This window comes from Ixodes scapularis, unplaced genomic scaffold (genome assembly GCF_016920785.2).
Source record: "Ixodes scapularis isolate PalLabHiFi unplaced genomic scaffold, ASM1692078v2 PGA_scaffold10__122_contigs__length_95168666, whole genome shotgun sequence".
Taxonomy (NCBI): domain Eukaryota; kingdom Metazoa; phylum Arthropoda; class Arachnida; order Ixodida; family Ixodidae; genus Ixodes; species Ixodes scapularis.
In genome coordinates this window covers 83,559,507-83,574,284 of record NW_024609836.1, presented here as the reverse complement: position 1 = coordinate 83,574,284, position 14,778 = coordinate 83,559,507, and the positions used below count along the sequence as shown (strand labels likewise).

At 47.1% G+C, this 14,778-nt stretch overlaps 1 protein-coding gene across 3 annotated transcripts; it reads left to right on the top strand.

Annotated features, from left to right (window-relative positions):
• Nucleotides 1-1,522: 1,522 nt before the first annotated feature.
• LOC120837428 (sulfotransferase ssu-1) lies at nt 1,523-6,427 on the top strand. Of its 3 annotated transcripts, none has more exons than XR_006077344.1 (2): nt 1,523-3,061; nt 5,107-5,295. XR_006077344.1 is itself a non-coding variant. In XM_040206768.1 (2 exons), exon 2 carries the CDS (start codon nt 5,138-5,140, stop codon nt 6,089-6,091), a length of 954 nt encoding a protein of 317 aa, XP_040062702.1. In that variant the 5' UTR covers nt 2,384-3,061; nt 5,107-5,137; the 3' UTR covers nt 6,092-6,427. The 3 variants fall into 3 exon arrangements, 2 of the variants coding, with proteins under 2 accessions (XP_040062702.1, XP_040062703.1); XM_040206768.1 differs by having other exon boundaries at nt 2,384-3,061; nt 5,107-6,427; XM_040206769.2 differs by having other exon boundaries at nt 2,524-3,061; nt 5,110-6,427.
• Nucleotides 6,428-14,778: the final 8,351 nt, after the last annotated feature.

Here is a 14,778-nt window from a genome sequence, read left to right as displayed (position 1 = left end):
CGCAGATGTGTTTCGCGGAGAGGCCGCAGGCTGCCGCGTGGCGCTGGCTCCCTGGTCACCCCAGAAGTGGCTCTGCTCTACCATATCGTTAACCGTTCGGCGCAAATCCTCGCCTTTTTCCGGCGGCCGTGCACTCCATGGCTGCGTCGCGAAATTGTCCGGCTTTTATTAAGACTAAAGGAGGCTATGTCCCGACGGTTCGGATGTCAAAGGGGTCGCTTTCTCTCAAGAAAAGTGACTTGCAGAAGCACAGATGGATCAACAGATTCTCTTCAATGAATCCCAGGGCATGCTCGCATTAGAGGAAATGAACATGCCGATAGCCTAGCCACAGCAGCGCATCTTACAACACCTCCTGTAGCCACGCCTGCTAACCTACAGTTAGTGAGACTCGACGTCCGCTTGCACCTATCGACAAGCAAAATCCGCCATAACCAAGAGGTCCCATGTCTATATATATCTCGGGCGGCGGAAACTTGCACGGCACGCACACATACGTCATGCACGAACGCCTTCCTGATTTGGTTGGGGAAAGGGACGGAACCCAAGATGCCACCAGTGTGATGCAGAAGAGCCACTGTAACACGTACATCCTACGTGTCTACCCAAAGTATGAAACACGCCAAGCAGTGTGTGGTGAGCCAAAGGATCAACTAAGGCATCCCAGCAACAACAGTAGACATCTTCTCAGACGGAACCCGATAAACGTGTCAGAGGACTTTAGAAGCAGTGCTGGCTTTCCTATGGGACGCAGTCAGAAGCGATTGTCTTTAGGTCAAAGTAGGACAATTAAGCTACACCGAGGGCATACAAACACTCAACAGCCCTCATTAGATCTCGTCACCTGCTCGGGCTAGGCTAACCTATAGGTCACGTAAAAGCTAAACGGCGCAGGCACACTTCAGATCCGCGGACGCTCTTTTCCTTGACGTCAGCGTAGGACCTGGGCAAGTGAAGCAGATCGCACAGGTATGGCGTTTTTGATGACTGACACCGATAGGTACGACAAGTGTCGGCCCCTAGCCCTTGGTGAACCGCGTGTCGCGAAACAATTGCCCCGCCGCCGTATGAAATGTTTCCGGACTCGGAATCGACTGCTTTACTAAATAGCTGCGAAATGATACGACCTCTGCTCCGCGAATCTTTCAATTTCTTCTTGGCGGCGGAGATACCTCTTGACTTCAATTTCTTGGCGGCGGAGATACCTTTATCTGGCGTATTTGGGAAGCGAGATTATGCACTGCGCCGATGTCATACGTGAATTTTTTAGAGTTTTTGTAGTTTGCGAGCTAGGAAGAGACTGGCCTCCAGATCCAGAGTCCTCCCTTCGCAAGAACCTCTACGACTGCTGTGTTTGGCAGTCACTTCTAGCAGCGACTTATCTTCAATAGATACCAAAGGCGGATTCCGATACCGCAGGGAAACCTTTCTTTGACCTAAGTCTTCCCACTCGAGTTACTTATCTGCGTCGCTAACGCCTGTCTCCTTCGATTTCCACTGTTACTGCCAGATACCAGGAGCCATGAGCGCCTCGGCGACGAGTCCGCCAGCCTACAGGCGCGTGGAGGGCCTCCTGCTAGGGTACTTTTTCAGCGGAGACAGCGTCCGCTCTGCCCTCACATACCAGCCACAACCGGGTGACATCTTCGTGGCAGGATACCCCAAGTCCGGAACCACCTGGACACAGTACATCCTCTGGAGCATCTTCAGTGGCGGTGTCCCTCCTAAGAGCATCGCTGAATTCGAGCAGAAGATGCCCGTACTGGAGAGCGCCGGGGCCCAGGGCATCGCGAAAGTGTATCCTGACAGACCGTGGGCAATCAAGACGCACCTTCCGTTGTCCATGCTTCGGTACTCCGAACGGGCGAAGTATGTCTTCATCGCGAGGAACCCCTACGACTGTTGCGTCTCGTATTACCATCACACCAAAGCTTTTCCAGCATATCTTTACGAACACGGCTGCTTCGACCAGTTCTTTGACATGTTTGTGGAGGGACAAGGGGAGTATGGCGATTACTTCGACCATCTGCTTCCCTGGTACGAGCATCGAGAAGACCCAAACGTCCTGTTCTTGACGTATGAAGGTTTCAAGACAGACACCGAAGGCTGGGTGCTCAAGATGGCCGACTTCGTGGGAGAAGAGTATGGGGAGCGGCTGAGACGTGACCCGCAAGCGCTAAGACTGGTTATAAGCCTGTCAAGCGTCGAAAGCATGAAGAAGATTTTTAACAGGTCACTTAGTACCAAACACGGCAATGCGTCGAAGGCTTTGAGCAGTGCCAAGGTAACGTCAGAAACCTATGAGGAGCTCATTAGGGTCGCGCTTACGAGGCCGATGACGGGCGATTTTGTACGAAAGGGGGTAGTCGGAGACTGGAGGAATCACTTTTCGACGGAGCAACTGGAGAGGATGAAGAAATGGATAATACGGAAGACATCGGAAAGCGACGTCATGCAGCTTTGGAATGACTGTGATATTCCGCAACTCTAATTTCTACAAGCTGACAAAAAAAAAGAAAAAAAAAAACAAGAGCGAGTTTCTAAAGAAATTGTTATAATGCTGACGAGCTGATGCAAGTCTTCACGTGTGTCATGGACGCTGGCTCAACCTATCAAATATGCACCGTCATCGTCAAGTGTGTGTACGGAAACATTGGTAGTTCATTGGAAACGCACGATGAGCATGCCCAGTTCTTAGCAAAGACATAAAAGCATGCCAGGGGCGCTGAGTGCCGTTTCAGATGCAGCAAACCTGAACAAAAATTAGTTTAGCTCTTGCTCTGCAGAACTTGAGCAATAAAACTTATTTTTTTAACTATAGCTAGCGGCAAAACGACCCTTTCCGGAAGCATTAGTCGTTTTTATCTCTGCTGCGACGGCGCTTCGCCACCGTAGACGCCCGAGATGTGAAGAGCGAGTTCGTCTGCTTTTTTTCGCAAGGTCACATCGATTGACGCACTTTGACCGCCCCTTATCATTGCCAGCTGGCATGCGGCGGAAGGCCCAGTCGTCTGCCATTCTTCGTGGACGCCGGAGCGTGAAGGAACGGGCCAAAGAAACGGTAAGCACGCGATATAATCCTTGAACTGTATTGTTGTAAGGTTGTTAATTTGGGGTGGCTGGTATATACTATCTGACAGTGTTAGAAGCAAGACGTTACAAGTAATGGCGTTACTAATAGCGCGTTAACAAACGTACTAACGTAACTCGCTAGAATCCTAAAACATTGACTTAAAACGAAAGAAACACACAAGAGGACGAAACAGACGACACCGACGTCCTCTTGTGTGTTTCTTTCGTTTTAAGTCAATGTAAATCACCAACACGCTCAAGTCTTTAAAGCATCCTAAAACATTAACGAATCAAGTAATTCCGTTATTATTTTGCGGCATGTTCCATTTGTCACTGGTTACTTTTAAATAAAATTAGTTACACTGGCGGTCTCTAAAGGACAGTGCGCCTCCGGGACCCACGCTGTATTCTACAAAATCGGTAAACAAAAGATATGAAATCATTGTGTAACGGTTCAGTTGTTTTCAGGCTTCTATCCACTTCTTATTTCTCGCATATAATAATATTGAAGTCGAATCTAACGTAATACAAACGCAGAAGTAAAGTTTGTTACTTTCAGGAAGTAGTCCGGTAACCGTAATGTGTTAAATTTGCGTGACGGTAACGAATCTCACTAACGTGTTAGGCTTAATGAACCATCCGGTAACGCTATTTCGTTACTTATTTGCGGTAATGGGAACAAGGATATTTAACGAAAGAAAGGTAACGTCATGAGTACGTATGACAAGTATCAAATAATAAAGTATATTCTAATTGTCGCGCCTCGTCTTTACAGTGTTCTTTTCGTTTTTACAAAGTATTCCCAAAAGTTATTTTTTTATAGTGGGCTTTGTTGTGCTTTCGTTTAATACCTACTGTTTGATGTTCGTCAAAGCCCGTAAAAAATCGGGCTCTGGATCACAGTCTCCAACGAAGTATCTAGCAAAACAATAAGCGACGAGCTAGCTTAGCTTTCGTGTATTTTTCGCATAAAGACTCCATTGGGCGAGTTCCGATTCGCCAAACGCCACGCGAGGCGTTTGGGGGGGCGTTCGCCCCCACCGCCCCCCCCCCCCCCCCCCCCCATTGGATCCGCCACTGGATCATTTGGACATTGAGACGATGGAACAGGATGATCTACCCAGTACATGTTATTCCTCTGTTTACCTACATACAAACTCTGGTACGTTCGGGGATCCCAAAAACGTGCCCCAGCATTCTATCCGTATAAGTTGTACTCACTGCCGGCCATAGCTGTGTGTGCAGCTGCTGACCCCGTGCTGACGGCAAGCTTCCACAGTTCTTTTGCAACGTGCAGTCCGCACCATCAAGATTGCCGGTCTTAGCAGTCTGTTAATGTAAGCTGGTTTTGGCCGTGCGTTCTCTACGTGGCTTCCAGTGAATACCCCCTATTGGTAGACAGCGCCGTTAGTTTAAAGAAAGTCACGTAAGTATTCGAAAATGTATGCACTGTATTTGGTCGTGACGAGATGTTGTGGATTGAGATTGGCAAATCAAAACCGAAACGATAGCTAAAAACTTACCCAAGACTCCTTGCGCGGCACTATACGCCGCTAGGATCGCTTCAAGTTTGCAAGAGGTCTATCCAATGAGGTTCGGTCGCAATATTTATGTAAACGAAACCATTGGGTTAACGGAACAAAAAAAAATTATATCGAGTTCTAGATATATAGAGGGGATATGACCGTGTGATCTCGGCAATAGACCCTTTTCAAAGGTGCACGCCATCAAGTAGCTGCTGCTTCAATTATCCGTGTCCGTTATTGTTTGGGCACGTATCGATCGTGATTGGACACAAGTGCTGCGTCAGCATTCGGCGAGGACTGGTGTCCAATCAGGCGCTTCGTGCCTAAGAAATGTCGACCGACAACGTTGATTGATTGACTTTCGAAAAACGGGCCTATTTATTGGAAATATAGCTTCACGAATAAAAATCTGGATAAAGTGTTAGGGGAGTGGTCATTTTCGTGTTGTTATCAGCAGTTTAATAAGCTACACCTAGGCTGTTCTTTCTTTTTTTTTTTCTGGTTTCAGCAGGCTGTAGTCGGGATCCAAGAAAGCGAGGATGCAATCGACCGGAAAGTCCACTCCGGTCTATAGAGAGATCGAAGGACTCTACCTCAGCTACTACTTCAGCGACGAGAGCGTCCGCTCAGCCCTCGCCTACAAGCCAAGGCCAGATGACGTGTTTATTGTGAGCTACCCGAAATGCGGTACCACCTGGATGCAGTACCTCCTCTGCAACATCTTTAGCGGTGGCGTTCCTCCGAGGGACACGGTGGAATTCGAGGCCAAGTCACCCTTCTTGGAATTCACCGGAGCTCAAGGCGCCGAAGAGATGCCGAGGCCGGGCGCCATCAAGACGCACCTCCCTTTCGACAAGCAACCTTACTCGAAAGAGGCCAAGTACTTCTACGTCACCAGGAACCCGTACGACTGCTGGGTCTCCTACTACTACCATATGAAGAACTTTCCCGCCTACTTCTTCGAGGACGGTACCTTCGACCAGTTTTTCGATTTGTTCGTGGAAGGAAAAGGGGAGTTCGGCGACTACTTTGACCATCTGTTGTCCTGGTACGAACATCGCAACGACCCCAACGTCTTCTTCTTGACCTACGAAGACCTCAAAAAGGACACGGCCTCCTGGGTGCTGAAGATGGCTGACTTCCTGGGTAAGGAGTACGGCGAGAGGTTGCTAAGTGACCCAGCGCTGCTTAAGCACATCGTGGAGATGTCCAGCGTGTCGAATATGAAGAAGGCATTTAACGACGCGTGGAAGTCAACGACAATTCATGTCCCGCCGGCCGTGGAAGCTGACGGATCGCGGCAAGTCACCAAGGAGTCGTTGGAAGCGGCAGTGAAGAAACCGATGACCGGAGATTTCGTTCGTAAGGGCGTAGTTGGAGACTGGAGGAACCATTTTTCGCCAGAACAGATCGAAAGAATGAAGGAACGCATTGCGACCAAAACGGCCGGCAGTGATGTGATGGAGTTATGGAAAGAGTACGACCTTCCATGACTGAACTAAGAGGAGTGAGCTTGCGCGTAAAGCTTCTGCGTTGGCTGCGTTCTGTGAAGCATCTCTATGTATATATATTATAGTGCCGCTAGGATTAACTTGGAATACCTATCGTTTTTGGCGCAAGATATTGAACAAAAAGGAAAAGAATGGTTTCCACACTTTTTTTGCTTTTATGTCCATTTGATAAATTCCGATCGCCCTTATTATAATTGACTAACTTGATTAAGGCCTGATTGGTGTATATTTGCACATCGCGGTGCGGAGAAATATATGCGTGTATAAGGGTTTCTTGTTTCGCGACTGTTGTTAATAAAAATCACACACACACACACACACATACGTATGCTTTCCTAAATCTATGCTTTCTTTGAATTGAATTGAATTGGTTTTGAATTGGTTTTATTCAGACACAAGGTCTCGGATGACAAGTCAAAAGGCAGATGGGTTCTGCCTGACTTGGCCCTATCACCAGTTTACATTGCTCAGCGTATAGTACGACACGTTGTAATATAAACACAGAAACCACGGGGAAACAGAACGGCCCACAAATAAAGATCAAAACAACATAACTTATACAGTAGTCATGTCATAACAATTTTCGGGGACATAGGATGCACTAGAATAAATGAAGCTCAACCATTGGATACAAACACTTTTTAAAAAACATTCATTCAATGGGACATGATAGATCTTAAACCCAGTGCATGATTTTGATGAACACTGATGGTATAGGGACGTTTTAAACAAGCGCCTGATTGAGCTGTCATTGCCTACCCTTTCTTACCTAGATGCCGAGCAACTGAAGCTGGCATTGACGGGCCTCCACAAAGGCCTATGCTGGAGAGGAGGACACAGACCTAAGTGGGAGTAATCTGTCCTGCTGTGGCGATAATGAAGTGAGGCGAACGGAATAAGAGGAAACAAAAACTTGAGTTCGGTTATGGCGACGTGCCTGAAAGCGTCTATACAAGGTGGTCGAAATAATTCCGGACTTTTTCCAAATATCGTCTCAACAATACAGTAAAGCTAACCGGTCGTATTGCGCTTCTGCGGCCTCGTGATTCGACAGCGGATCATCGCATGATAAACGATTCGCGACTGGCTCAAAAAGGAGCGGGAAATACGCCCGGAGAGCAGCAATACTGGAATCGCTTCGTGCCAGAAAGTCGCCAAAGCAAATCATTACGCAGCATTGCCAAGACGTTCAGATAACCTGTCAGCCAGGAAGACGTTACGGCAGACCGTGCAAAGCCCAAAAAACGGTAGATGTTCATTTTATCATTGCCTCTGTGCACTCTCTTGAATATGGTGAATTTTCCCGACTTATCTCGACGACCCTGTTTGGGAGGGTTACCCGAAGTGCGGGTGACATGGTCGTCTAAGTACGCCCCAACAACAGTCGGCTTCCCAACCCCCCTCCCCAAAACGCATACTACTACGGCTCACGAGCCGCATATCGCTCTTCACGGGTCCAAGTGCGGCTCGCGGCTTCCTGGTAAGCATGCCCACCTTCTCCTGCTGTGTCCTCAAAACAAAAATAGTTCTAGAATAAAAAAAAAAGTACACGGTCTTGGCAGCCTTGTACTACACTACGTAGTACACACAGCTGGACTTTGACTTCTTTTTCACACGTAGATGTGTCCAGTGACCCTGTTTCCGTGATTGTTCTAGAAATAATTTCGAAGCGGGCGTCAGGGGCAGTGGCTGGCTAGCAAACCATGCATTCATTTTTTTTTTTTTTAGCGGTTGAAGAAATGTTTTGCTGGCTGTCTTTATTTGCTGCAGTGGACAATTATACTTTTCCCCTTTGGAAGGGAGCGTTCCCTCCATATCGTTTCTTATTTAAAGTCGCCCCCCCCCCCCCTCCCCTTTTTTTCACGTCTTTTTCCTGCGACTTTATGAGCTTTTGTAGTTTTGTCTGCGGCTCTAACCCCGGGCCACTCTGGCCACCCCTAATATATAGTTAGCGCCAGATCACGTGGCCCCTTGTTCTAAATGCGAGTTGAAAAAGAGAAAGTTGTTTCTTTCTTTATTTTTTCTGCGTCTCCCATCACATGGAGGGAAAGCTAATGGATGTTTTTGCAAGTCACCAACGTCAGGGATTACTTCTTAGCGGTATTCCATGACCCATTTCACATATATGCACATCATTGTGGCATCAAAAGATTTCTTCGTGGTTGCTGAACTGCCTCAGAAGGTTGTCCCCGAAAATAGATGGGACTAAATATAACTTGCTAATCCGACGTTGCATATATAACTCGTGTGCACTACTCTTCGATCCCCTTTAGACAGTTCCGCATCATCGGGTTCTTAACTTATCGAGCTAGAATTTACTACGGAGGTGTCCGAAGGTGGTGGAAGCTTTGACTAAGATTGTGAGAACGTTAGCTCACCTTAGTACATAATGAAAGATCAAAAACTATGTTCTTCCTATTCTTTGCTTATTTTGAGTCACTGTGGCGCTTGTTTGGGCCAGATGGAATCAAAAATAGGTAAGCCACTTGTTTTACTTTCCATTTCAACGATTTTTCAGTCGTAGTAAACGCCAGAATAGCCCAGAACTTTTTTTTGATGATTTTCGGGAAAAAAAAGGTTAGTGATATTTCTTTCACATACAAACCAGTTTTTTTTTTTTTTTTGACTCTGGAGGTTTTATCTATTCATATTTTCAATTAATCAATGCACCATCTTGGGGCGCCTCTTGAATAAATCCCAGCGCGATCCATTGAGGAACCGATTTTCGACGACCGTCCGAAGTGAGATCGAAGCGTTTTAGTGTGCACGCGGTATTAATAGAGAGTTTTAGTAGACCGTTTTCATCTTCCGCTCCGCTCTGAGGGTGCCAAACTGCGCATGCGCGGCCCGCTTCGCCGGAATGGAAAGCGGAGGTCCAAAAACGCGTTTTAGTAGAGCGTTTTTCTTCAGCGTAAGAGCGTTTTGAGCGGGTTTGAAAAATTTGCTTGCGTAGCCCCACAAGTGGACGTTTATAGTACTAGTAAGACAAAAAAAAACCTAAGCGTTAACACCAAGAGAGTAAAAGGGAGCGTGATTGTAGAGGTAGTAAAAACGATGGCGACAATAGTGAACACAAAAGAGGAGGCACAGACCTGAAGAAATATTAAGCTATAAAATATAAATATAATCGTTCCACCTTGTGTGCGAGTGAAGCCGAAGGTGTAAGCATGAGCATGTTACTCTCAACGGTACTTGCACTGCACGAGCGCGCGTGCTTATCAAGGACGCTGAAAGGCCGGCACTCGCTCTTGTAGCTTCTGCTCCACTCGAATTAAAACTGAAACAAATTTACTTATTCGAAGTAGAAAAATAAGAGAAAAGGACGAAGTTTGCGCATTGCGAGTACATCCTTTTGCGTAGTACGAGCACAGTGTTGCTCAAGGCTAGCAAGGCATCTGCACGATGAATCCCCGCTGTTCTCAAGGAAGGAGACTTCTACTAACGAGATTAAGCTGGCGAGACATCGAATCTATGATTCGAATCCCTCGTGCCATCAAGCGCCGAAGCTTCCTTTCCGAACGCAATTTGCTGGATATTTCCAACGTAGAAAAGAAACCTTTTAGGAAGCTATCCTGCTTAAAAAAGGACATGGCTGTTCTGCATGCGGGCCTCCAAATACCAGAACCCGACAGATCGGCGCAGGGTGTTGCCAATCTGGCGAGACGCTTTGCATGGTTCTTCCTCGACTGGCCTATCCCAACCATCTGTTCGTACTTGGATGAGCGTTTGGACGGAACTTGTCGGTGTTCTTCAGTTCTGTGAACCTCATCGTAGGTCACATCAACGAGAGGTTCAGCCACCTGCTCGCTGACATGAACAAACATAGGTGGCTGACCCTGGCGAAACTAGAGCTGTGCTCACAGGTGAGACCCTGCATGGTTTGTGTAAATTTCGCGTTTCCATTGTTTCTAGCACAGCTGCTCTGTCTGGTGAAAAGTTACTTTTTTCTATACGCCAAAAGTGTACATGGGCAGTGTCAGGACAAGTCACCACGAGCGCGTTCGTAATCTGTGAGTATAGGCCCGTAGCTCTCAAGTTTTGAGCAGCGCTCCAGGCGAGCAAAATAGAATATTTGGCTCGCGTTTCGAACGCGCGTCATCACGCTTCCCCACTACACTTTTTTTCTACTCCGTTCCATTACAACCGCTAGCGTAGCAGAGCCTACGAGAGCGAGCTCCGAGCTTGCAGTGTCCCTTCCAAGCGCGCGCGCTCGTGCACTGCGAGCATCGTTCAGGGAAACATGTTTTTGCAAGCAGCTTCAGCTTCGCTATCACGTAAAGTGAAGCGTACGGGCTTGCGGAAGCTATGAAAGAACACAATAGACTAATAAAGCTGAATGGGACGCTGAGTCCACGAGTTCCATAATTCTTTTTGTTATTTTAGTTTTTCTCTTTTTAGACGTTTTGTTATCGCGCGTCTACAGATGCTGACAGATGCTTGCATTCGAACGTTGCACGTGCAAAATCGAACGTCATAGCACCGCCTGGATAGTGCTGACAGCATAACATGGTCGCGTTTTGCGGACGCGCTCGCGCCCCCTGCCCGAGAGCAACGGGTCTATTAGTAGGCCACTTTTATGAGCCCTCTTTGCTCTACTTTACGCTCTGCGAGAAGCATCGTCCCCACCGCGCATGCGTGGCCCGCTCTGAGTTGGAGCGTATTGTTATCGGAGTGAGCGTGCGCTCCGCTTCACAACTTGTAGAGCGGACTGCCCTCAGCGTCCTTAGCGTGATCGCTTGAATCTCAAGATGGCTGCACTTACTCAATACGCGTCGATGTTTTTGACCGTGACCTCAGCTTGAAAGAGGTCGAATCAAGAAGTAAAGCGTACGCCCCGCGCGTAAAAAGTAAACCATTCGATTTGAGTTCTATGTGACACAAAACAGCATAATCAAACGAAGTGAACGAGTATCACTTTGCACCAGCACGGCGTCGGTAAAGTCGTCGCGTTTTTTGGACGTCCTATGGCTATGCAGTCAGATGTACGAGTGTGCGTGCTTGAACGCCGATTATATCTGTGCATGCGCCCTCCTGTCGAAAATGCCACTGAAAGCTGACCACGAGCATAGCGCTCGCAAGCTGCACCAAAGAAACCATTCCCCCCTCTCAGCTTTATTTATTCACGCTCGCTCGCAACTTTTGAATTGTTTATCTTTCCTCAAGAAATGTTTGCATTAGATTTCCTTGGTAGATTTAGAAAATAATAGAAACTTGAATGCAGCCTTTTTAAAAGTGCAACCCATGGTGCCGCTAGTCTTCGAGGCCGCCTTATTTTGGCCAAGTGTCTAGGGAGAAAGAGAGCTACGTCATTGTTTGTCGCGGATGCGAGTCTAAATGTATTAGACACGATGCTGCGTCAATACTGAATATGAAATGGGTTCTAGTCACAAGTCTCGCACTAAAAGCGATGCCCAAAATATGGCGGCCGAATATGTTACCCGGTGGTGTTTTGAAAAGAGTTACCAATAACGGTCGAAAGAATATTCCGCGTCAATTTTTTGTCTGGTGAAAACCAGACAGGCATAAACAGTGCAAAATTTAGCAAACACAACCCTGGACTTCTAAGCAATAGTGGTAGATTAGAACAGTTTTCAGAAGTTTCGTTTTGAATTCCGGCGTAGCGGGCCTCGCATGCACAGTTTGACGGCCTCAAACCTTAGCAGAATTAAAAAAACAACTATATATATATATATATATATATATATATATATATATATATATATATATATATATATATATATTAATTTACGATACCTAGTTTTTTACAACCCTACAATGGAAATACGCTTTATCTTAGAGGAGTAACAAGTCCCATATCACATGTTTTGGTAGTGTTTAAATACTGCCGTGTTGTAAGAGTGTTTTTCTTTGTCTTTTTTATTAGGCCGTCGAGGACAAGGGAACACCCCTGAGCAACTGTTGGGGTTTTGTTGACCGCACAGCATGCCCATATGCCGTCCATCAAAAAAATTAGAAGAAGACCACAAGAGGGTGCTCGTTGTGAAGCACCTGGCAGTGATGTGAGCAGACGGCATAATTTGACGGCTGGACGAAACCTACAAAGACCATGGGCATTTTTTTGTTCGTTTAATATTAGAATGTATAAACTTATCACAGTAAATCATGTTCAAGCTTTTGTACTGAGCGAAATACCTGTCCAACTGGGCTGAATGGCATCTAGAAATATTTTAATAAAAAACGTTTACTAACAACTCCCATTTTACTTCTCAGATGTGCGTGTGAATATTGCGTCTAACCAAATTACAGTGTTACTGTTGAGTTCAGCATTGTAAGAGTAGACTATGTTGCGTGGCCTTCTATTGCAAGAAAAGACCGTAGCACAAGTGAGGCAGAAACTGGGCAGGAGCTTAAGCTGAAAAACGCACTTTCATAAACACACAGAAGAAATGAAAAGAAGTGTATAGTCAAGAAAAATGGTTTCATGTCACCCCCCAAGGCAGATACATACACTGCGCTCCACTGTTAATACGAACACGAAAAAAATCGCTTCTATTTGCAGTTTATTTCTTTGACAGCTATTGAAAAAGCTGAAAATTTGTCGCTCAGATTAGTGCCTCAAACGAGCGCTTTATTCCACACCAATAGGCAAATGTCAGCCTCTCAAATTTAAGGTGAAAAATGAAAACAGGATATTGAATTCTCCCGCTGACAGTGTGGCGCAGTGTACATAAACACCAAGGCACCATATCACAAACCGAAGCACACGAAGAAGAAAAGACTCATTTCATTGGGAAAAAAAAAAGTAGAGATATAAATGGAGCACTCGCTTTCGCTAATTTTCACTTTCTTGCTGCCTGAAGTAACCAAACAAAATATCTGTCCGTTTGCCGACTGCTTTAGTCTTTGGTCTTTAACCTTTAATTATTGGCTCTGGAGAGCCGCGGCACCGCGGAAAGCAGCAGCCTGTACCACCGAGGCCCGCGGTGCCGCGTGTAGGGAACATGGTAATGTGATAAGTATATACGTGCAAGATGACGACGACACGGGTTGTTGGTATTGGGGAGGGTGGCAGTCCGATTCGCAGAAGTCCAGACTTCGTGGAGGCGGGTTGGGCGGGTGAGCAGCGAGCTATGAGGATCTTGCACGCCGTTCGATCAGTGCATGAAGGTGCACCAGGAACATAGTGGCGCTATTGCTCACTGAGGTCCACTGGGACCGCCACTGATGCAGAAGCTTCTTTGTCACGGTAAAATTGCGAGGATAAAAGGGGACTATTTATTTCAGTCCTGCCTTCGCAATGATCGATGACATCATTGTGGGATCGAAACTACCCCTCTGACTCTGACGACAGTCGAGCTGGTCGAGCGCGGCTGATGCATTTGACGCGAGAACGGCGTGAGCACTCGATTTGGGCTCGTAACAATCAATGGCTCCGTGGACACTCGAGCGAGCAGTAGCTCCTACATGTCCACCGTGCTGCTGTCCAATTATACTGCGGCGATGAGAATGGCCGAACTCTAACAATGTCTGGAGCTCTGAGAGCACGCGTTTTCTACTTTGACTGCCAACCCCAGCGCGTAGCTATGATTAACGTTGGCGGCACAGGATCGGCACCTGACCACGTGACTTTGCTGACCACGTGGTTGCTTGTTTTGGCTCCGAGTTAAAGGGATAAACAATGCTCATATTTCTCGAATTCGTTTTGGCGACTGTTATTGATTAGAAAGTAAAATTAAGGCAACTTTAATCAACTACTATCGTTAGGGAGTGATTCAAAGTAGTACTTAGCGAAAGTAGAAAAATCGTTCCATGGCCCTTTCAAGTTTTCGCTTTAGAGCAGTTACTGTTGCAGACGCCATGGCACGTGCGGCGCGTGGACCTACATTCCCAGCATTCTCATACATGCTTGCCGTTGCAACCTAAGAACGAAGAACGAAGGGCGAGGGTAAGACGGGCCGGGGAGGAGGAAGCAGACGGAACGCTGGAGAAGGGAAGGGGAAACCTCCTTCTGTCTTTAGCGTTCCGTCTGCTTCCTCCTTCCTCTTACCCTCGCCCTCCGTTCTTAGGTTGCAACTTTCCAAAAATCGCCTTCTGCGCGCTGCCATCTTTGTCTGCTGCAGGCTATGGAACACCTTCTGAGCATGCGCTGTTGGTTTGCTGTGCGGTATATCGGATGCTGCGCATGCATCCATAGCTCAGTGACTCAGCATTCTCCGCCCGGGCGCTTCGTTCGAGACTGCCGCTGGAAAGGTCTATAGGTCTGTAGAGAACTCGCCAGCAGGTCCCACCATCCGCACGGTACGATCTACAAAACGTCACTGGGTAGTTTTAAAATAGCGTACGCTAAAGCTTGGCGTACTCGAAAAAAAGCGTCGTCGCCACCGCGCATGCTCCGAACGCTAACCGCGTTTTGCGCTTAAAACGTGCGCTATTTTAGCGTATACGAAATTTTTCGCAAATTGCCTGCGTACGGAGAGAGTCTAAGCTACTCTGAGGAGGATTCGTGATAAGGAGGAGGAATAAACTTTCTTATGGCGAGCCTGAGGTGCTGATGTCCGCAACGTTACTGGAGCAAGCTCCAGTGACGTTGGATATCTGGGCACCCGCCTGGTGGGAAGATGCCTGTCAGGTGTCTCGCTCTCCCGTTGCCGCCGGTCTGCCATTGTATTGTAGCCAAATGCCACACGGTGGCGCTCGCCTCCGACTCT

Coding starts and splice junctions, on each gene's coding strand:
- LOC120837428 (XM_040206768.1), top strand. CDS start 5,138: ATGCAATCGACCGGAAAGTCCACTCCGGTCTATAGAGAGATCGAAGGA.